Raw genomic sequence first — 22294 nt, forward strand, 5'->3', positions numbered from 1 at the left:
AATCCAGGTGGTTCTCTCTTTCTCTCTCTCTCTCTCTCTTTTTTTTTGGGGGGGGGGGGGCCTCACATCATGCAGTGTGAAGGGCAATTTGGCTTGCACAGTTGCAGCTCTGATGACACCAAGGTTATATAGGCTTATGATAATTCTTTTAAATGGCGATTTCTCATCTGGAACAAAGGGCCATTTCTGAAAGCAATGAAAGTACAAGACACAGTTCTATCCAAAAGAACGCCTCCTTTCACTGTGCCAACAAAGTTTGGTTTTGGAATGACATTTCATAAAAGTCAACCATCCTGTGTCGTATCATACATTTGGCATGCCTGGTAGACCAGCTAATTCTGCAACATATCTTTTGCCAGTGGATGTTGGACCATTTCCCTAGGAAACCACAAGGGTATTATTGTACTTAAGTATTCAAACAGGATCTGTTCACTAGAAAGACAAAATAGCTATTTCAGCTCAACCAGTATTTGCTGAACTTGCTGTCTGCTTAATACTGGGCTGGTCCTGAAAGAAATCTGGGTGGAAAAGGCATGGCTTGCATTCGAGAACATGAACATTCTAGAAGATGCTAAAATATAAACCTGAGAAAAATGCAGTCAGTTGTAATAAACTGACAGTAATGACATGAAACTAAGGCAATTCTTAAGCTTATTCTGCAATCCTGCAGCGGGAAAGGGAAAAGAAAAGATGCCAGATCTTTGGAAGCTAACACGTGTCCTAGTCTATACAGGACTTTGTATCTCAGAGTGTGACAGGTAAAAGACAGGAAGAACAAAAAGCTATGTGTTCTGGGCAGGAATGTTATTTTTGGGGGGTGGGGGAGCTCTATTTTCATGTGTGTTTTCTGCTTCATACAACTATTTCAAGTGGAGAAAAATCACAAGTTCTTTCTGCTTATAATTCAAAAAGATAAATGTTGGTGTGTTTGAGAAATCAGAGTGCTTCCAGATCTCTCCTTTCAGTTCATCCACAGTGGGATTTGTTATCTGACCATAAACTTCTCTAGTGAATATTCAACACGTTCAGTGTAGTGTCTTACTATATATTTTTTCCTTTTTAAAATTATTTTTATTAACATAGAATGTATTATTTGCCCCAGGGGTACAAGTCTGTGAATCCTTAGGCTTATACATTTCACAGAACTCACCATAGCCCACTTATTCTGTCTTACATTGTCTCCCAGTGCTTCACTTGCCTGTCTCCTCAGTGAGAAGGGACAAATACACATATAAGGGGGGATATCTAAGATAGATAGATATCTATGTATTATCCGTGCATGTCTACCCATGCGTATTTATGTGTATGTCTCTCTGTCTATATATAGATATATACTATATATATATATACACACACACATTTTTTTTATCATTTATATACACATTTTATAGACACACATACATATATACCATCTCTCATACTGGGAAAAGGTTGTCACTTGGATATGATGTTTGCGACTTTGAATATGATTTGAACATGAAATCATATTCGGAGTAACTGAACTGATTAGAACTGAGCTTGAGATCTCAATGTTAAGTGCCAAATATATAAAACATTGTCTAATTTATTAGCGGACAAATCAATTTGTTAATTATTCTATTGTTGGTTTAAATAGAAGATGAAAAATAATTAATTTAAGACTATTATTGCTCATCCAAACATAAGAGAGGGCGCTCTGTCCTCTCAACTGGACCACCAGCCCCTCGAGGGTAGCAGCCCTACCGGGTACTCTTCCCTCTGCCCCCCTCCCCGCCACTGCCCCTCATGACACCGATCCCATGAGATGGCATGTGTCAGGCAGGTATTCAAGCGTCTCTCTGTTTGTCCTTTGCCGTATCCCGAGGTGGCCCTTACCTGGTTGCTTGATCACCTAAAGATCCAATGAAAATGGCAAAAGCATTTACTTGAGGGTTGCTTGTCAGGATCTGGGCAAACCTGGCAGGATGTATTCCGTATCGTGACAGGTTTGCATCACTTAAGACAATGACGAAGTACTCGTCGGCTTCTTCTTTGACAATCTCCTTGATGGCATGTTCTGTCCCCTCTAACGTGTGGTCCCCACTCATGCAGAACTGAGCATGGGCATGCATTGTCTGGGAGGAAGAGATGGGGCACAGAAGCCACATAAGAAACTTTGTAAACAAACATCATGAGATTTCCATTAATCAGGAGAACGCACAAATACCGATTATTACACTCGAACAGGAAATATCTAAGTGAGTTCTATTTAATTTGCCCCTTAGAGTGACAACAGCACACAGTGATATTCATATGTGGTTAAGACTTTTGTTAGAAACAGGAAATGTTCCCAGACTCCCCCAGCAGCACTGACTCTTGAAACTCAAGCTGCCACTTAAAGCAAAAAAACTAAGAAAACATCAAACTTGGCATCTCTCTCTCTCTCTCTCTCTCACACACACACACACACACACACACACACACACACACACACAGTGGTAGGCAGAATTCCACGGTGGTTCCTAAGATTCCCACCCCCTGGTATACACAGCCTGCATAATCCTCTCCCCTTAAAGGTGGGCAAGACCTGTGAACAGACATGACACGGGAGAAAATGAGGAATGGGTTGAATTCCTAATAAAGTTGTAACACTAAGCACCGCACTTACAACAACAGCTATGGAGGAAATTTACTTTAAGCTCGTGGTGTGTATGTGTTTCTACTGTAGCTCTAGGTATATGAAATTGAATTTATCATCAGAAGATACTAAGGACATAAAATTGGGGTTGGAGAGTTCTCTAAACAGGGTCATTCTTTTTCTTTAACTGAAATGTGTAGGGGCTGAGCAGAACTGCAGAGGGTATAGGAGGGGACCCAGGCTGTAGAATACGGATATAATCCCAAGTACACTGAGAATCTGTAGGGAACAAAGTTGAAAATTTGTAGGGTGGAGAAAAGGATTTTAGGCGTGATGAATGTTTTCCCAGTTTAATGCCTGAATATGATGAGTGTTTTCCCAGTTTAATGCCTGAATATGCCTGTAAAACAGGAAGTCTTTTTCTTTCCTGTAACTCCTGCTGCCTCAGTGAACCTTTTCAGTGATCAGCAGATACTTTACCTAATCTGATAGAAGTTTTCACAACAGAGAGGTGACTTAATGCATTTACCTTCAGAATTTCTAGTCTTTGCTTATTGTCCTTGGGCATTTTGTTAAATGGAACTAGACCAATGTTGTAGCCGTCTCCAGAGTGTCCAACGATGTCATACTACAGACGAGAGAATCAGAGAGTTAACAGAAGAACTGTCACCAGACCTGTAAGCCTCTGACTCTCTGGGCGGCCACTAGACATAAGGGCTCCACGGACGGCCCCAGACAGGTCCAGAGAGACGGATGTGTGTTTATCCACAAAGGCAGACAAACTCCAGGCTCTTTCACTTCTGGTCCATCCTCTTCTGTGCTTTCTGCCCCAATATGAGGGACAAAGTATGACGAGGGCTTTGGGTGCTACCAAGAATTCCATTCTTAACTCTCAGGGGAGAGTTCAAAAAAATCACAAACACACACACACACACACACACACACACACACACACACACACAGTGGTAGGCAGAATTCCAAGGTAGCACCCAGGATTCCTGCCCCCCAGCGTACACGGCCTGTATAATCCTTTCCCCTTAAGTGTTAAGTGAGGGCAGCACCTATGAATATGATAGGATGTTGCTTGTGATTATTTATTTTATGTGGCAAAGAGGATTCTGCAGATGTAATTAAGCCAGCTAACCAATCAACTTTGAGTTCATCAAAAAGGGAGATTATCTGGGTCGGCCTAACTTAATCATATAAGCCCTAAAAAGCAGAATGTTTTCTCCAGCTGGTAGTAGAAGGGAAAGACAGAGAGGCTTGAAGTATGGGGGGATGGACCATGTGAGAATTATCTGTGGCTGAGATGGGGAGGGAAGAAGATGGGGATCTAGGAATGACCTTGGCTAACAGCCAGCAAGGAAACTGGGACCTCAATCCTACAATGACAAGGAACTGAACTCTGCCAACAATCCAAATGGGCTTGACAGCAGAGCCTCTACGTCGGAAGCCCAGTCTGACTGACATTCTGATTCCAGCCTTAGGAGATCCTGAGCTGAGAACCCAGCTGAGTCTTCCCAGACTCCCAAACTCCAGAACCAGGACCTGATAAACGGGTGTTGCTTTCAGACTCTATGTTTGCAGTTATCTGTCACACAGCAATAGAAAACACGTAGCCTTTTTTCCCTGAAGGCAAAAGTGAAATGTATTCACCACAGAAATCACAGAAAAGCACAAAAAAGAAAGTAAAAATTTTCCAAGATCCCATTAGTCAGAGATAACATCTGTTAATGTTTTGTTGTGTAAGTTTCGAGGCTTTTATTTCCTTTCAATGTATGTGTAAGAGGTTGTACACTAACACACACACACACACACACATTCACATCTACAGCAACAGAACTTTCAACTGAAATGGATAAAACTGTTCACCATGTGGGTTTTATAATCTGTTTTTGTACTCTAGTGTATGACATATATTTTTCGAATTTAGGAAATACCTTCTTAATTCTCTGTCTCACAATGCATATGAGAAAAGGCCAGCGCTGAGTGGGGTGCAGCATTTTTATGGAATCTGGAAAGAAGTATGGGACCTTGAAGCAACTCTAACTGGAGCAAGGTGGTTTTTAACTCTTGACTCTGCTCCCAAATTCCCCTCTCCTCTGCCATCTCCCTCTAAGAATGTTCATGATGCTGATGTGAAAGTTAGAAGAGACTTCAGGGTATCTGGGCCAACTGGGCATATGCAAAGAAAACTCTTGAGTGTGGGCAGAGATTTTCGGGAGTATTGGGAATCCCACAGAGGGACAAAATGCCCAAGATTCACTGCTTTCTATTGCCGAACTGACCGCCCACCAACAGCTGTCTTCTGAACACCTAGCACGTGCAAAACATGACTCTAGGTGCTGTAGGGGAATGCAGTAGTTTCCTTTCATGTCTACTCCTTTTTAACTGCTGAGTTCTTTGAGGCCATGCCTTATTCATCTCTGAATTTTAGTATCTGTGAGTGTGCCTGGTGTGTTTATTGCAAAGATGCAATCACATTGGGACAATAAGAAGTTTTCCTTTCCCATGTGGGCTACATTCTTTTACAAATAATCTGTTTGGAAGCTGGAATGCATTTTTCCCCACCATGTGATAAATGGTGGTTAGTCCAAGCTGGCTGACCAAAAACCCCGTACTGGAACCAAAACCATTGTACTTAAAATACAAGAAGTAGAAAAATTCCCATTGAAATAATTTTGTGCAAAAAAGAGGGAGTCAGAAGGCAAGCTGAGTTCGTTGTGGAGTGTGCTGGAGTTGTGCATTTGGGGAGGCATGAGAGTGGAAGTCAAGTTCATGGAGTCAGAGATGTGGCTGTCCTCCCCGGAGGCAGACATGTCTGCCAAGGGCAAATGCACAGAAGAGAGGAGGGCAAAGGACCCCTTTGACTGAACCCTGGGCAGCATCCTCCTCAGTGGGTGGAAGAAGGACACTGAGCTGAGTGGAGAAGATAGGGGAAGCAGCACTTGGTGAAGCAGGATAAGGAGACAGCCATGGGGAGACTGTATGTAGGGTTTCAGGGAGGGGTTTGCAACTGTGCTGAATTACACTAACCACAGCCTTCCCAGAGAATGGTGACTAGTGACCTCTGGGCCTTAAAATCAGCAGCGACCTCTGTGCGGAAAAGATCAGTGAAAAGTTTGTGGGATAAGAAAAAATAAGGAAACAGCATCTAGAGGGAGTGTTGGGGGACAGCTGTCTGTGCATTTTGTGGGTGGCAGAAAGGGTGTCATGGGGAAGGAGCTCAGAGTCACAATCGGGCTCTAGTTTAGACAAGGAGGGAGGATACTCCCTTTTCTGAGACTGAAAAAAGGGAGAAAGAATGCGAATGGACAGAGATTTAAGTGTATAATTGGAAGGGACAGGTATACGAATGAAAGCCCACGTAAGATATCTAAATATTTAAAAACTATCTATCAGGCTACAGATCATTAAATAAGATCATTCTATTCTCCTTCTTTGATTGATAAATACAGATTATAATTACCTGGAGAGCCAGGACTCCTTAAATTCTGTGCAAGAACAGGGTGGTGTGGGCGGCACTGGCCCCTGGCTCACAGCCCAGGCCCTTCCCTTGCTGGATTTGGCTCTGTCCCATTCTGTGAGGTGTCTCCTCAGCACATGCATGCATACCTAGCTCTCTCACAGCCACACGCCATCATCGCCCTCAGGCCCAGGTGTTCACAACATTGGCTAGTCTGCCCTAAGACAGACAGACCTATGAAAGGGACCCGCGTAGGCCCTGGAAGCAGGCTTGGGCTCATCTGAGTTTTCTTGGGGAATCCCCGAAACCAGGAACATGATTGGAAAATTGGCTCTAACTGAACATACCCGACTGGCCCCACAGATTCTTCACTTCATGGGAGGGGTATGGTCAGAGAAGAGCCAGAGTAGGATCTTGCACAGGGGCTGGGACAATATTCTAGGCTTGGTTAATATTTTTTTTAATTAATACTAAAGATGATACAAAAGAATTGAAGAGAAACTGACCAATACCTTAAAAACGCTTGATAGCAAATGCTTTTTAGGGATGTAATAAATTCCACATGTGAAAAAAATATCTCCTTAGGATAGTTTGCTATCAGTCTGTGAAAAGGTAACAGAATTTGAAGCCTAAAAGCTGCACAGCTCTTGACAGTGGCTAACTGCTGTACTGGCTTCGGTAGGCACCTAAGGTCCCCTCCTTCAGCACCAGCATTGGCCCGGATGTGGAGGAAGCCTGCCTGATTCCTCCATAGACGCATGCTCGAGGCCCTATCAAGTCTGATGGGACAGTGGTCATGGCAGGAACTGTCTCAAGCCAAGAATAAAGTTGTCCTGAGAAGGTGCCAGGCAGGCTGGCTTTTGTTAGGAGCCTGGTGAAGTCATCTGTTTGGGCGGGATCTTACACAGGAGGGGAGAAGATCAGTTCCTCGAAACTGAAGTGGGTTTCTCTTATTTGGCTGAGGCAAGAGGGCTATAAATGTATTAGACTTTTCCCTCCCTATTAACTGAAGGTTGAAATTCTTCCTAATCAAAGGACTGTGGATAAGCCTCTACGAATATGTATCTGACCATGTGGTCTGCTCACGGGGCTGATGTAACTGGTTACCACGAGGAAAAGAGCTGGTTATTAAACAAAGAGCAGCCAAAGGAGCTGCTGGAGGGTCTTTATAAAAAACAGATACTGGTTGATTAAATACTTCAGAAACATTTTAGTAACTATCCATCTATCATTTGACTGATTGATCTACCTACCTACCATTTAATTATTTGCCCGGGAGAAGAAAGCATACTATACTTTTTCACACAAGTGAGATAAAGATAGGTGAATTACCCATCTCTCTTTCTTCCTCCCTCCCTTCTTCCCTTTCTTCCTTCTTCCCCCCTCCCACCTCCCCCCACTTCCTTTCTTTCTTTATGGTAAGGAAAGTGCTATTTGCAGAAGGATCCGCCTTTGTCTGTGCTGGGTTAGCACTGCAAAGGCAGAAAAGACACACCTAAAGAATAGGATGAGGCTTATAAAATGGTTTGCAGGCTCTGGTTCTCATTTTCCAGACAGGCTTGGGGATTATTCTGCGCCCAAAGTAAATAAAATGCTTGAGAGGAATCCAAAGTACGTCCAAATGTGGACCGTTCCCTGGTGTTACTGTAGATCATTTTAAGCTTCCATTAAGACCAATACTTCTATGTCGTAATTATCTAGTATCTGCTCTCCAAGGACCCCAGCGCTTTTCACAGAGAGAAATTTGCTAATCCTCAAAACTGTCTGGGCTAAAGGAAAGAAGTACAGAAACTCATTCATTTCCCTTCTCTATCCCCTGATCCTGCCATTCCCCCTCCCCACCCTCGTCTGGCTCCTGCTGTGATCACGGCTGAATCAGACTTGCCAGGCTCAAGCACACTCTGCATGTGGAAGATCACGGAGTCATTAAATAAGAGCCTCACTGTCATTATCAAACCCCCTAATGTTTAGATCGTAACCTTTTTTGAGCAGCTCAAAATTTATATCGTCATGATTTCTCTACTTCTCAAGGTCTCCCCTGAGTCCTTGTAGAGTCTTGCTTTTAGCACACACACATAAATAATAAACCACAGTAGTAAGGGACAGCCTCAATGAGAGAAGGCCAATTTTAATACTTCTTTGCTTTAGAAGCCTGCTTAAATGCCCTTTTGCTGTATTTTCTTTTGAAAATCTCATGCATTTAGAGAAAGGTGTAACAAATGAAAACAAATGCTGAGTTTCAGTCCAAGTCACATTTATCACCAAGTAAGAAGGCGGATTTGTGATACGGAGACTGCAAAGAAATCTCAGCTTAGAATCAAGAGCTATTAGCATTTTTAAAAAAGATTTTATTTGAGAGAGAGAGAGTAAGAGAGAGAAAGTGCATGAGAGAGGAGAGGGTCAGAAGGAGAAGCAAACTCCCTGCTGATACACTGCTTAATCCCAGTGCTCCGAGGATCAGGATCTGTGACCTGAGCTGCAGGCAGATGCTTAATCGACTGAGCCACCCAGGCATCCCTAGCATTTTTTTTTTTAATGAGTAAGATTTATGTTTAGGTTTCTATGGAGAAGGGTAATCATCTGCTAACTTTAGGAAAGGCTATGCTTTATTACACATCCACATTATAACTAGGTATGAGACAGCGTCTGAGGCTATTTCCAAAGACCGATGATGTGTGAAATTCTCATCTCCTTCTAGAAATCCAAGTTACCATTCTAAGATGGCACCACTGACAGTGGGTAGCAAAGGCTTAGGAGATGAATATGTGATTTCAAAAGTCAAGAGAAGTGCCAACAGAATCCTAAGGCGTTAGTTAGCCAATAAGCTACAGTAGCTAGTTAACCTTCCATCGTATCACAGAATTCAACGTAAAAACAGTGATGACCTGAAGGTCAAGGATTCTAGACTTAGCTCTGATGTTAATAAGCTTTCTGACCTAGGGCAAAGTCACTTTCCTAAATCTTGTTTCTACCTTATAAATGATGCTGGTATAGATGACCTCTAACATTACATGCTTTTAAGTCACTTAACCTCTCTGACAAATAGGAATAATTTCTGCTTTATCGAACCTCACAGGGTCACTGCAAGTATAGAGCAATGCATTTAATGAGTAGAAGGTCAATGTATTGTAAGGGCCTGTTCAGCCAGAGCGGCCCCACCCCGGTTGAACTGCCATTTTGTTGTAAAACTTAAATTGACCTTGCGCACCACCCCCCCCACTCCGGGGAACTTACTTAAAAGCAAGTCCGGGAAACCAGTCCCAGGTAACAAAGTCCAAATACAAGGATGGGTCAGGCCAGGTGGAGGTATTCAATCAGTGGGGGCGCATGCTGTCTCCTAGCTACCAAGGAGTATGCCCCCCACCCCCGCCCTTTGGGAGCCTTTTGGCGCCAATCCTGACCAAGGTGTGATAGGCTGGTTCAAATGTCTACTAGGGTAAATTGTAATTCAGTTGGTCGCCTAGCATCACTGTGGAGTTTCCTGTGTGTGTTACAATCTCACTGGCCACCTGTGTGTGGCCAGGCCCAACCACATGGCCTTTGCTCTATAAAAGTTAGTCTGGAAAGCAGGGAAGGGTCATCCTCTCTGTAGGGGCACCCCGATCAGTCTCTTTGATGGTCGGTCTGATTCCTGATGCTTGGCGCGGAATAAAGCTTTGCTTGACCTTTGCTTTGTATCAGTCTCTCTCCTTTAATCATGGACCCGTTATTGGGGTACCCAATTTTTGGGACACCCAACGGTATACTTCTTCATAGTTTATAAACTGCTTCTATATATCTCATCTCATCTGGATTCTCTTCACAACCTTTGGGGTGGGTATTCTTTACCTCATTTCACAGATGAAGAAATGAATGCCCGGAGAGATGAGCAGCATTTCCTAAGGTCAGAAATTGAGTGTTGGCAGAGGTGGGAGCCGAACCCAGGTGCCCTGACTCTAAATCCAATGTCTTTACCATAGAGAAATAAATAATCATTCCCCAGCTGTTCCCCCTCCCTATCATCCCCCCCACCCCCAACCTCTTTGGTCAATATTTCTACCACAACAATGGAGACCATTCTGAATTCCTTCATGTTGAATTGACCCAGAGAACTCTGCACACCCTTCTTTGGTCTTATCTCAAAGTTGCAATAAGAATTTATTCAAAGCCTAAGCATGATAAGATGACCAGTTTCTATTTCCAAATGTGTGAAACATTCCTGAGGCATCGGAAGAAGGTTCATTATGGACACTGAGTTAAGTTGTTGATAGAAGGAATTTTCTCAGCAGGTGCCAGTTTGTGAGTCATATCTTTCCATATCCTTCTGAGAATTAGCCCAGCCTTTTTGACCAAGATATCTTTGAGAAAAGTCATGCCTATTACACCTCACATGAATGATGAGGTGCTAAGGGGAGGAAAAGACAGAGTCTTTTACAAACGGTACATTTGCTCCTGAATCACAGCTTTGTCAAAATACTGACTGGGCAGAAATAAAATGGCTGCAAAAAACCAGGGATAAAACATCCACTAAGGGCCCTGAAGTGGCAGTCTGAAGTCCTGGCTTTTTACCACGGAGCTGTGTGACCTTGGGCAAAGGACTTAACCTCTCTGGATCTTGATTTTCTCTTTTGTAAAACAAAGAGGTTAGTGAAAATGATTGCTAACACCCCTCCCGCTCCCAAGGTTCTATAAAGATACAATGGTTTAGTCTAGAAACAGAATGAAAAAAGTCTGCTTCACTTACTCATAGGAAAATCTGTGCCTTGCTTTCTCTTGTCAAAGGAATGAGTCACCTAAATGTACCTGAGGATTGATGAAGTCTTTTCTAAAAAGAAAGGCCTCAGAGTCTTACAAGAAATAACAATCCGATATTGGCTCTAGAAGAGCAGTTTTCTGTTTAAAATATTTTTAAACAGTGGAAGTCTTTCTCCAAATGAAATATTGCACAAAAGCCCAGATTATGAAACATCCTGCAAAATCAATATAAGTGGAATTGCTGGGATGGAAGCGGAAGGGGTAAAAAGTCCCGTCCACCCACCATCGCTCCCCAGCACCCTCCGAGGGTTCCTTGTTACTCCGTTAGGAAACTGTGGCCTTAGAATATGATTTATTTTCCACAAAAACGATAAATCTGAGGACTTGTTTTCAAAGTGCAACTTCTCGGTAACTAAACAAATCTGTTTTCCAGTGTGTCACTGCTTGAGTGCTCTGAGGAGAAACAGTAATCTAACTTTTGATGAGGTAGAGTACTTTGAAGGGAAAACACAAACAAAAACAAAGGCATTAAGAGCTTTTAGAAAAGGAAGTCTACTTTAAGGTTCCAGTGAGAACATTCTCAGGGGCTTGCAAAAATCCCAAGGAACAAACTGGAATGAAGATAAAGGCAAAAAATGCTTCTGGACTTCAATAAAGTGGTTCACACAACTGTTACCATTGCTCTGTTCGCTTCGGTGTTTCAGTGCTCTGTGAACATTAACAATTTTGTTGATTATAAGATTAGAGGAGTTTATAACGATTATTAGCAAATAATGCTATTCCTGTCGGAAGAGACTGACCATAAATGCTGTCCCTGAGAATAACTGAATGCAGCTGTAGACCAATTATGAGAAACTTAAAGCTCCAGATAGCTCTGAAATGTGTCCTGCCACGGCATTACCTTTTCTTCTCGGTGATTCTTACTTGAGGGTCCTTGTGGTTTGGCACGGATCATGCTAAGATGGAACAGAAAGTGGAGGCGGACTCCCAGTGAGCCTCCTGGATCTGGACTATAATGACCCCGGGCTGTGGAGCTGAGCCCGAGCCAAACAAGACACACAGAGACGCCAAGAGAGAGGTTTTGGGGAAGAGCCCAGATCACCGGGCCAGGCCGGTGGCTTCTGAAGGTTTCAAAGCAAATACAGACTGGACACCTTGACAAAGGAGGGAAAAGTGGAGGCGGCCCACATTGAGAGCCATCTGGAACTGAGGAAGGGGGAGTCTCAGAGCACACTGCTAATTCTTTAAGATACCACACGTGATGGCCTCCTGGGCTACAGAATATAAATTTTTCACTAGGAACTCCTGAAACTGTCATTTGCCTGTGCATCATTTTATATTTGCTGGGAAAGTTACATACTTTCATTTGCTATTCCTAGGCCTCACGTTTTCCTCACAAATGAGAATGTGAACGCACAGAGGAAGGGAGCTGAAGGTGATCATGGGCGCACAGATACAGAAGCGGGGGAATGGGGCATGCTGGATGTATACGCATCAAATATCTCTGAGGAGATACCACAAAAAAGTCCACTCACAGCGGCCACCACTGCAGGGGGCCGCGGGAGCTGAGGTCTCACTCTCACTCTTCTACGCATGTTTAATTACATGTTTAGTTACAAAAAACGCTCTCACAGAATGTCAGTAGGCTCCATCCCACCACCTTCTCACCGTTGACAAAGGACACCGGGGAGCCCCAGCAGAGACTGGGGAGCCAGTGGGCACTCAAAATCACAGACATGTTGGCAGGGGTGGTGAGATTATTATACGAAGTCTCCAGGGCACCCAGTGTCAGGGGAGGGGGCGGGGCAAAGCCTGTCGGGGGTTCTGAAAACACAGGGAATAGTGGCACAAGGTGAAAGGCGCCATGAGGAAACAGCTCGATGAATCCAGGATGAAGGACATGCCGCCAGACAACTGATCTGAACTCTCATGAGAGCCCCCATCCTGAGAAGCCAAGAGGGGAGTGGGAGGCGAGGTGGGCTAATAAGACGCTGCAACCAAGAAACAAGTGTGGGCTTTCACTGGATCCTCGATTGTGTGTGTGTGTGTGTGTGTGTGTGTGTGTGTGTGTGTTGTGGGGAGACCAACTGGAAAAGACAGTTCTGGGAAACATGTATCGTGGTGAGCACAGAGTAATGTAAGGAACTGCTGAATATTTTCCATGCTGGAATATAACCCTGTGGGTTCACTATGCTTCCAGAAAAAAGACACCCCTGAGATAACTGGGGAAAGTGAATTTGGATTGGATGCTAGAAGTATTACAAAATCTCAGGTGTGATAATGGTATTGAGGTTGTGTTGGAGAACGTCCTCACTGTTAGGAGAAACATAATCAAAGATTTGGAGGTAAAGCATTATAACATTTAGGGTTTCCTTTCAAAAGATTCAGAAGAAGGAAGAGTATACATTTAGAGAGAAACATAAAGCAAATGAGGGAAAATACCAATAATTGGCAAATCTAGCAAAGGCACATGGGTGTTCATATTACTGTTCTTTCAACTTTTCTGTAGGTACACATGTCTTCCAAAATAAAAAAGTTGGGAAATAAAGGGGAAATTTTAAAAACAAAATAAAAAGTACCAGAAAGGGAAAACAAACAGAAGGGGAGTCCTGGCCCTATCCTACTGTCTCCAACCAGCCTTCTGACTTTGGGAAAAGTCCTTCATGTTCCTGGGTCGTGGTTTCCTGTGTGAGGAACGAGGCAACTGAGTAAATGGCCTAGGAAAGCTGTCCCGTTCTGAAGTCCATGGACACAGTGAGGAATTTACAGGAAGGCGACTCCTGTGCCTTTCCTGTCCTGCCTCTCCCCAGGCCTCCATGTCCTTGCCCAAAAACTGCTTTTCCTCAAAGAGCTTGTTTTGTGAAGTCTTAATGTCTTTTCCTTTTGTTGGAAAGATTTGAATGCACTGGAGACTTTCTGTGCTCTTACAAAAGTTCTAAAGGAACTGTAGTGAATGTAAGGGGTATGTTTTTAAGTATGAGAAAATGCACAAACCCCAAACAATTACAGTGCTATCTATTAAGAATCTAATAGCATTAAAAAAAGAACCCAAATATATTTCAAACTTTGAAGAAGTTTATCTTACCTTGGTGTCTTGCTATAATTTCTTGCTCTAAATAGTGACTGGATTTGGTAATAATTTATCTTACCAGAGTAACTTATGGTTATCTTCTCAGTGTATCTGTGGTTTTACTGATAAAGACGGAGGAAATGGTTTGTACTGTGGTGGGAATCAAAGACTATCAGCAAAATACTACTTTGGGGGTGATACCCCGAGAGGCGGGGATGTCTGGAGAGGAGGGCGCTCTGCTCGAGCCTCTGTGACCACATGTCTCTCTCTAATCTTCGATTTCTGTGTCCCCCTCATTAGGCTTTCAGCTCACAGATGGCAGGAAACTCGGCACCTGGCAGAGTACTCTGCTCTTAGCAAGTGCAAAATCTAGGTTAGTCATTTTATGGAAATCCAGTACGTCATATGGCAGCAGCTTGTAACTGTCAATTAGAAACAAAGCAAAACAACATCTGGGACATGTTCATTTCCGTGTGTGTGTGTGTTTTGGTGCAGTATGTCCAGTCTCATTAATAGTTGTTCCAAACAACAGACTTTTCATAGTGAGAACTGGACAAATCTCGATCTCTCTGTACACTCCGCCGTGTGAGATGGAAGGAAATACTCAGCGTGTCCCACGATATCATGCCATCTCCCTGCAGGCTGTGGGAATGACTCTCTGAACCCCCTATTAGCTTTGCCACCTTCTGCCTTCTGTTTAATTCTTTACCCAGTGCTGGGGAGCTGTGTCCATCGATCTCCTGGTGAACTCCTAAAAAAAAAATCTTTCTAAAAACTTAGAAGAAGTAATTTCACCTATAAGAGCAGTCCTGTTCTCAAAGGCACAGAAATCCTCTTTCTAACTGGAAATTTTATTCTAGATAATATGAACACATATGCCAATTTTATCATTTTTATTTATTTATTTTTTTAAAAGATTTTATTTATTTATTTGATATAGAGAGAGACACAGACCGAGAGAGGGAATACAAGCAGGCGAAGTGGGAGAGGGAAAAGCGGGCTTCCAGCTGAGCAGGAAGCCTGATGTGGGGCTTGATCCCAGGACCCTGAGATCATGACCTGAGCCAAAGGCAGACGCCTGACGACTGAGCCATCCAGGTGTCCCAGGTATGGAAATTTTAATAGTGATGTGTTTGCTACCATCTATAATGGAGCAACATCTCCATATAATTCAGAGGAAGCTGAGGAACACAGACCTTCATGATTCACACAAGAGGCAGTTGGGCTGATGCCAATATTAGCAGAACCCAAGGGTTTTCAAGCATTTATTGAGATTCATGCAATTGTGATAGACGGATGTTTAACCATCCTCTCTCTGGTCGTCCATGGTCCAAGAGATTTAGGAATTACACTCAACCTTCTACTAGAAAGGATCTAAAATATTTTCAAGAAAACCATAAAAAATAAAAAAGTAAAAAATCAAAATAAAGAGAAACTTATATCTGAAGGGACAGAGGGTCAAGGGAAGGAAAAGGCTGAAAACCAGGGCACAAGCCACAGGCCGTAAAGCTGTCACCACTGGTCTTTGAGTCTGGCTCTGAGTTTCTGGCAACTAAAACCACATGGGAATCTCGGATAGTTCAATGGTTTTCAGGAATCACAGGGGGAAACGGAAATGCAACCCTGTTCTTTGAGGGAAGCAAAGCTGCTCCCTACATGGAAAGTCCATGTTCTATCTGTATTTGCATTCTGCCCCTGTACAGAGTCTGGTAACCCACTCACTGGGCAAAGCCACCTTTTCCTACCACTTTATTCGAAGAGGAATCTCTAATGCAGAGCTTCATACAAGGGATCCTTGGAGGCCTGGAGCTCTAAAACAGGCTTCCAGTAAATGACGTGATAGGTTCCATCAATATGTTTCTATCATAACATGCAGGCATGTCTCAGGACATCGATTGTATGGGTGGGATGTTGAGCTAAATAATGATCTATGATCGCCTATGTCTGCAGGACACAGGTGATTCTGAATATGATCTAGAATACCAATGGCTACACCATGGACCTGCTACATGTGTCAGCACATACACCATTTCTCTCTGCTGCACTTTTGATATTAACCACATAGCATGTGATGTGTCATCTGCTCTGGTCAAGGCCAGAGGGCAGGTAGTTAAGAGGGGACTGCTGGGCTCACCTTGGGTAGTCACCTGGTTATGGGGCATCCTTCTCCACATTCTGACCTCTGAAGGAGGACGCCGAGCAAACCGAGCAACCACAGAATGGACGTAGTTTAAATGGGAGACTGCATTTCTCCCAGGGTTGCTGTCTTCATTATTGGGGGTCCTCTATTACTGTGTAGTCCTTGCCCACATGGAAAGGCACAGCAAGGCTGAGAATAATGCTCTTTGAGTGTGTCCTTAAACCTTGGGATGCTGTCTGCTTGACGATGGGGCAAGAATGGGGTGTGGCGGGAACTGTGATGAGGAGGGAGGCTCTGAGAAATTTGGGGAAGAGACTTGTGGTGTCTCTCTATGCCCCCCCACTTTTAAAAAGATTTTATTTATTTATCTGACAGAGAGAAAGATCACAAGAGAGGCAGCCAGAGAGAGAGGGGGAAGCAGGCTCCCTGCTGCACAGACAGCCCGATACGGAGCTCAATCCTAGGACCCTGAGATCATGACCCAAACGAAGGCAGAGGCTTAACCCACTGAGCCATGCAGGCACCCCTCTATGCCTGTTTTTTATGACTAACATCACACACCAGTATAGGGCAGTGCTCTCTTCTGGAGTCATCAGTCCTTTAAATTGTATTGGTCCTTTAAATCATTTTCCTGATAATTATGGCAGATAAAATAAAAGGTTCTCTTTCGCTATGCTGATAAGTGAGCTGATGAGGAGAGGATTTTTGTGCACATCATGCCCTAACTGGGGGGGGGGGGGGACTCTTGGGCAGATGTGGTCAGTGATGCCTCTCATCAGTCTTGGTTCATGCCATACCTTGAACTTCTCCTCATAGTTCTCGAAGGCTTCCATGACCATACATACGGCCTCCATCGAGCGCTCCAGCCGTCCATCCACCCCGTTAAAGCGGTACATGCTGCCAGACACATCGACCACCAGGCGCAGGCGCTTGGGTTTCTGTTGGGGGCTGCCCAGCTGAGCGGGGGAACAACAGAACAGCCTTGTGAACCAGAAAACCACCCCTGGTTGCTGTTGCGAGGGGCCCATAAAGGCCCCAGAGTGCCAGCTGTGGGGTGGGCCGATCGGCTGGGGGCTCGGTGGGGCGCAAGGCTGACCTGGCAGGTGGAAAGGATTGTATTTCAGTAAACGGGATTGCAAACTCAGGCTGGTAGTTGGGGCCATATGGGAAAGATTTTCCTTTCGAATACGGTCCTTTCAAGGCCTAACCTCAGCTAGTAAAACCGCCTTACCGAGGTTATTATTCTTAAAAATAATAATCTGGAAAGATAGAAACCCCAACATGTCATTTTCATGTCATGCCTCGGAGTCAGTTACACCAGCAAGATTGAGTTATTCTGGAAGGCCACACCGATTTTACTCCTACCTGTTATGTAGTAACCTGTAAATCATTTTTCCACAAAGCCCACCAGTAATGTCAGATTCCTAAAACAAGGCTATGGGAGAGGGGGGTCTGGCGAAGAACTGAGGGAATATGTTTCCTCAGTATCTTCTGTTATTAGTAAGCTTTCATGTTTCTCTTTCTTGCAGTTCCTGCATTACTACTCCTCGTTACTCTTCTTGGCCGTTAAAGCATGAAAGTGGCATCCAACCACACTTGAGCGACAAATGTCAATTAAAATGTGAAAATCTTTCGAGTTTCAGTTTGATTCTGGACTCATGCCTGCCAGTTTGCAGAATTAAAAACAAAAATATGTTTGTCAGCTTTACTTACAGGAAAAAAGGAAGAGGAAAATTTCCAAATTATTCTGTCATTATACACTCACTGACATGCATGAAAGCTAATGAGCATGGTCAGTAATTTTCAAAACACAGAGTGGGTATTAGAGGGCAAAATTCAATATATTTCTTTAAAAACTTGCTGAGTCTGTCTAAACAAAAAATAGTGCCACATATGCTTCCATGACCACTCGCAATTCAGATATATCTGAACACGGCTGTTGACCGCGATGAGTCAGTAAAGAACGTAGTTGTTTACTCATGCCAATGACACAGAAGTGAGTACTGCCCAAATTACCAAAAGATCCTTTCTGAATAAACATCTAAATGGAGCGAGTGACTGCCATTCCCCACCAGTCACTGCACCCCCAGCTCTCAGCAGCTGCTTGGCAATTCTGGTTATTCTGGGACACAGAAGATCATAGAGCCCTCCAAGAGGAGAGATGCAATATTTCACCTATTGCCATTTTATGTTTGCCCCTCTGTTGCAGATATTTTAATATCAGGGCTGTCTAAAGCTTTACATACTGTGGTTAGAACTACTGAAGGGAGAGTTTCTTATTTTCTAAAATTTTCTTCAGGTATAGGATGAACAGACCTTTAAAGTCACAGGACAGTAGAAGGCCACCAAGATTGCTCTAGACACTGGGTGTCTTCCATTTCCCTTCCAGGGGCAGACCTGCTCTGTGTCCTAGGAGCTGGCCTGCGTGAACAACATCAGCCTCTCTCTCAGCTTTTAGCTTCTGGTGGAGTCTGCGGATGGGAGGCCCTGTCAGGAGATCAGGTTGCCATAATCAGGGTTTATGGTGTTTTGATAAAGATGGCAACTCAAGAAAGCATTCGTCTTGTAACGAGGGCTGGACTCTACAGACCGGAGGCTACTCGTGCACCATTACTTACTTGTGGCTCCAGCTCGCCCCGGCGTTTGTAGATGGCTTTTTCTCCAGTCAGCCCATCAATGATCTTGGCATCATCTAGTTCTCCTGTAGCCTGGTGTCTTAGCCACTGTCTTTCTTTACCTTTAGCCTACAATGACACACACACACATACACAGATTCTTATTTTAATGACTTCTGGAGGGTACCTGACACACTTTCTGCATGAAAAACAGGAAACACACCCAGGATCTTTTCAAGTAAGTGATGTTTCTGCATGAACACAGTTTCATTGACGGACTGGTTTCTGCTCTGCCGATAAAGAATGCCCTTTGGGTAGATTTCATCTGTTTTAGTCATTTTAACACAGGGAATGATAAAATGAGCACATTTAAAGCACACGAAATGGGAAAGCAGTATGCAAATGAGCCCTTGGAGAGATGTGCACAGCCCAGAAATGCAGTGGTGATACATTTCTTACGCATCTTCTGTCACAGTACTTCTGGCGAATTCCTTAGGTAACAAAAAATCAGCTTGAACTTGTTAACATTGTCTGTAGGCACAGAGAAAATGCGATCTTCAGAACTCTTCCTTTTGGAAAAAGAATTTGTTATTTGAGTTCTCTGTGATTTATGGTGCAATTGGAAACAGCTGAAAGTAATAGTTTATGAACGTGTTGCGTCCCCCATGACCCTCTGATATCGTCTGAATTACTTTCCCAAAGGTATTGCCACATGATACAATGACTTATAACTATGCCAGGTGGACCAAGATGGTAGTTAAGAACAGTGGAGGACAATATCCCAAATCAAGGCACGAGTATGTTATAGCCAACGACTATATTTACATTAGGAAGTAGGAGGAATAGCTAAAATATTTTCATGCTTGCAAAGAAGAGTGGTAGTTAAGATCAGAGAGCCTGGTTCCCATCCTCTCTTCACCATGATCAGATATATGACCTCAAGCAAGTTACTTAATCTGTCTGCATTTCAGTGTCAACTCTAAAATAAAGGTAACACTAGTTCCAACTTTGAGTTTTTGTGAAGAGTAAATGAGATGCTACATTAGCTGAGGAAGAGCCTGGAAATCCATGTCAGCTGTTACCATAATCATCGTCATCATCATCATCATCATCAAGTGAGACACATTATGGACAACTAAGCCCAGATGAATTTAAGCACACTTCCATCACCATTTCAGGTAGAGTTTAAGGAGGTAGCTTAATGACAGTACTGTCACTGAAAATACGAAGCGAAACTTTAGGCAGCTGCGACCAACCACTACGCAAAGAAGCTCCAGACACTCTAACTCTAGGCAGGACCACCTATATTAATTTCTTATTCCTGATACACTTGCTGCAAACAGGTGCAAAATCCCCTCATTTGAATACAAATATATTAATGTGAGCCTGAAACAGAGACACTCCTAAGCCACCAGCATAAAGAGCTTACATTTGGTGGGCAATTAATTCCAGGAATTAGTTTAGGTATGCCCCCTAGATCTATGTTCTTCCCTAATATGTGTTTTTGGTGAGAACACCATAACCTTATAGGAAAATTGGATTCATTGGCGCATAGCTCATTGAGCTCTTGAAACTCTCTGAGACAGGTATACAGCTACAGGTGGTAGGAGGAAGGGGTGAGCAGAGTCTTCTAGAATCCTTTCCTACCGGACTAAGGATCAGACAGACAAGCCTGACAACACAATGCTGGCCTTCTCAGGCTCCCTCCCCCTGCAACAGTGATTGGGACCTGGCTCCTCTTTCCTCTTCCCCATTAGGCCTGAGGTCTGGAATGGATCATTCTTCAGGTTTTCAGGATGCTTTATGCGGGGAGATGCATTTGGAGGCGAACACTGAGGTACCTTTCGATCCTGAGATTCTGTGATCCTTGGAGATACCAAACCGCAGAGCACTGGCTTCTAATGCCTTTCATAGGTGAGGACAGACCCTCACAGACCAGTCTAGACTGGGAAAATAAGTACCACAGAAAGTACAAGAGAATGGGGTAGCAATAGTTAGCTGTCATCAAAGTGGCACTTAGAGCCGGGTTTAAGAGGAAGATGGGATTACAACAGAAACAAGATTACGTGACGTCACAGAACAGCTGTGCCACTGTTACCATTAAGTCTCAATTTTTGAAGTTTCATCAATGCGTTAACAAGGCAATGACATTGAAGAAGTTCAAGGGAAGCTGTTCAGTTTCCAGTGATATGTAATTCAACTAAGTATAATCTGGAACTTTCAGTTCAACAAAATAGGAAATGGAGAGTGCATCACAGTTTCCGATAAGGCTAGAAAATACACATCAGCCCTAAGGATTCAAAGAGGTCTGAATCATGAGCATGGGTTATTAAAAAAGAAAAAAAAAAGCACTGTGTCACTTTGTAGCTCCTCCCTGTTTTACTTTCTTTATCCTTATCACTGTTTACAAATGTCTGATTTACCTCTTTGTCTCTATTATCTATCTGTTCCATTAGAAAGTCAGACTTATGAACAATGAGAGACTATGGACTCTGAAAAACAATCTGAAGGGTTTGAAGAGGTGGGGGGGTGGGAGGTTGGGGGAACCAGGTGGTGGGTATTAGAGAGGGCACGGACTGCATGGAACACTGGATGTGGTACAAAAACAATGAATACTGTTATGCTGAAAATAAATTTAAAAAAATGATAAAAAAAAAAAAGAAAGTCAGACTTATGGGGTAAGAGCCCTTCCATAACTGCAGCATCTAGAACAGTGCTTCATACGAAGTTGGTGTTTGATAAAAATTACTGAAACTTGATTGCTACTGTAAAACATTACGTGATAATCATATAAAAGCATGTCCATACAGTATTATCTCAATGTATATGTATCTACATTATATACATGCAAGGTAAAATATGTGGGAGAAAATGAAAATGTTAATAGTCATGGTTATTTTGGGGTTGTGATTTATGGGTGATATTGTTTTCTTCCCTTAATTTCTGTATTTTCCAATATCCTCCCTCCCATCCTCCCTCCCTCCCTCTTTCCCTTCTTCCCTTCTTTCCTTCTGTTCTAGAGAGTAGGAGAGCACATGCATATGCACGAGCTGGGGATGGGGGGAGGGAGAGAGAGAGAGGGAGAGAATCTCAAGCAGACTCCCATGTCGAGTGCGGATCCCAACACGGGGCTCAATCCCATGAACTTGAGATGATCATAACTTGAGCTGAAATCAAGAGTTGGACCGATAACCAACTGCACCACCCAGGCACCCCTTCAGTTTTCATATAATGAACTCATGACTTTTAAAACCTGAAACAAAAATAAGTTTTTTTTCTCTCAAAAGGACTTAAAAATATCCTTTTATATTTTTATGAAATATGCCTTTGAGACTAGCTTGGAGAGCAAGGCTTCTCAAACTTCAATGTGCATACAAATAACTTAGGGATCTTGATAAAATGCAGTGTTTAATTTGGTAGTTTTTGTTCAGTAAGTTTGTTAACAACTGGTCCAAGAGCACTGTGGAATTCTTTTGCTAATAATTAGTGAAAATGGTCCCCCTTTAGAGGACCCTCTTTTTAGGGGACCTATTATTGCCCGTGGTAGGGATGCTGCAGAATTGTAAAATGCTTACTTTTCCTTTAGAATATTATATTTGTCTGCTGTCTCTGGATTCACCATCATGGAAAAAACTAGGGATTTTAGGTCTTGATTTTCTTATGCCAATGTTGC

General features: G+C 43.2%; 1 protein-coding gene across 1 annotated transcript in view; it reads right to left on the reverse strand.

Annotated features, from left to right (window-relative positions):
• Nucleotides 1-22294, reverse strand: part of VWA8 (von Willebrand factor A domain containing 8) — a 329596-nt gene that overhangs the window by 2489 nt on the left and 304813 nt on the right. The window contains exons 41-44 of the mRNA XM_032873943.1: nt 18625-18750; nt 16804-16962; nt 3126-3224; nt 1855-2093 (exon numbers count right to left, since the gene is read on the reverse strand). Of these exons, the coding sequence (XP_032729834.1) occupies nt 1855-2093; nt 3126-3224; nt 16804-16962; nt 18625-18750 (623 nt within the window). The remainder of the gene's footprint in view (nt 1-1854; nt 2094-3125; nt 3225-16803; nt 16963-18624; nt 18751-22294) is intronic.

Source organism: Lontra canadensis, unplaced genomic scaffold, assembly GCF_010015895.1.
Source record: "Lontra canadensis isolate GAN:19392208 unplaced genomic scaffold, GSC_riverotter_1.0 scaffold51, whole genome shotgun sequence".
NCBI classification, from domain to species: domain Eukaryota; kingdom Metazoa; phylum Chordata; class Mammalia; order Carnivora; family Mustelidae; genus Lontra; species Lontra canadensis.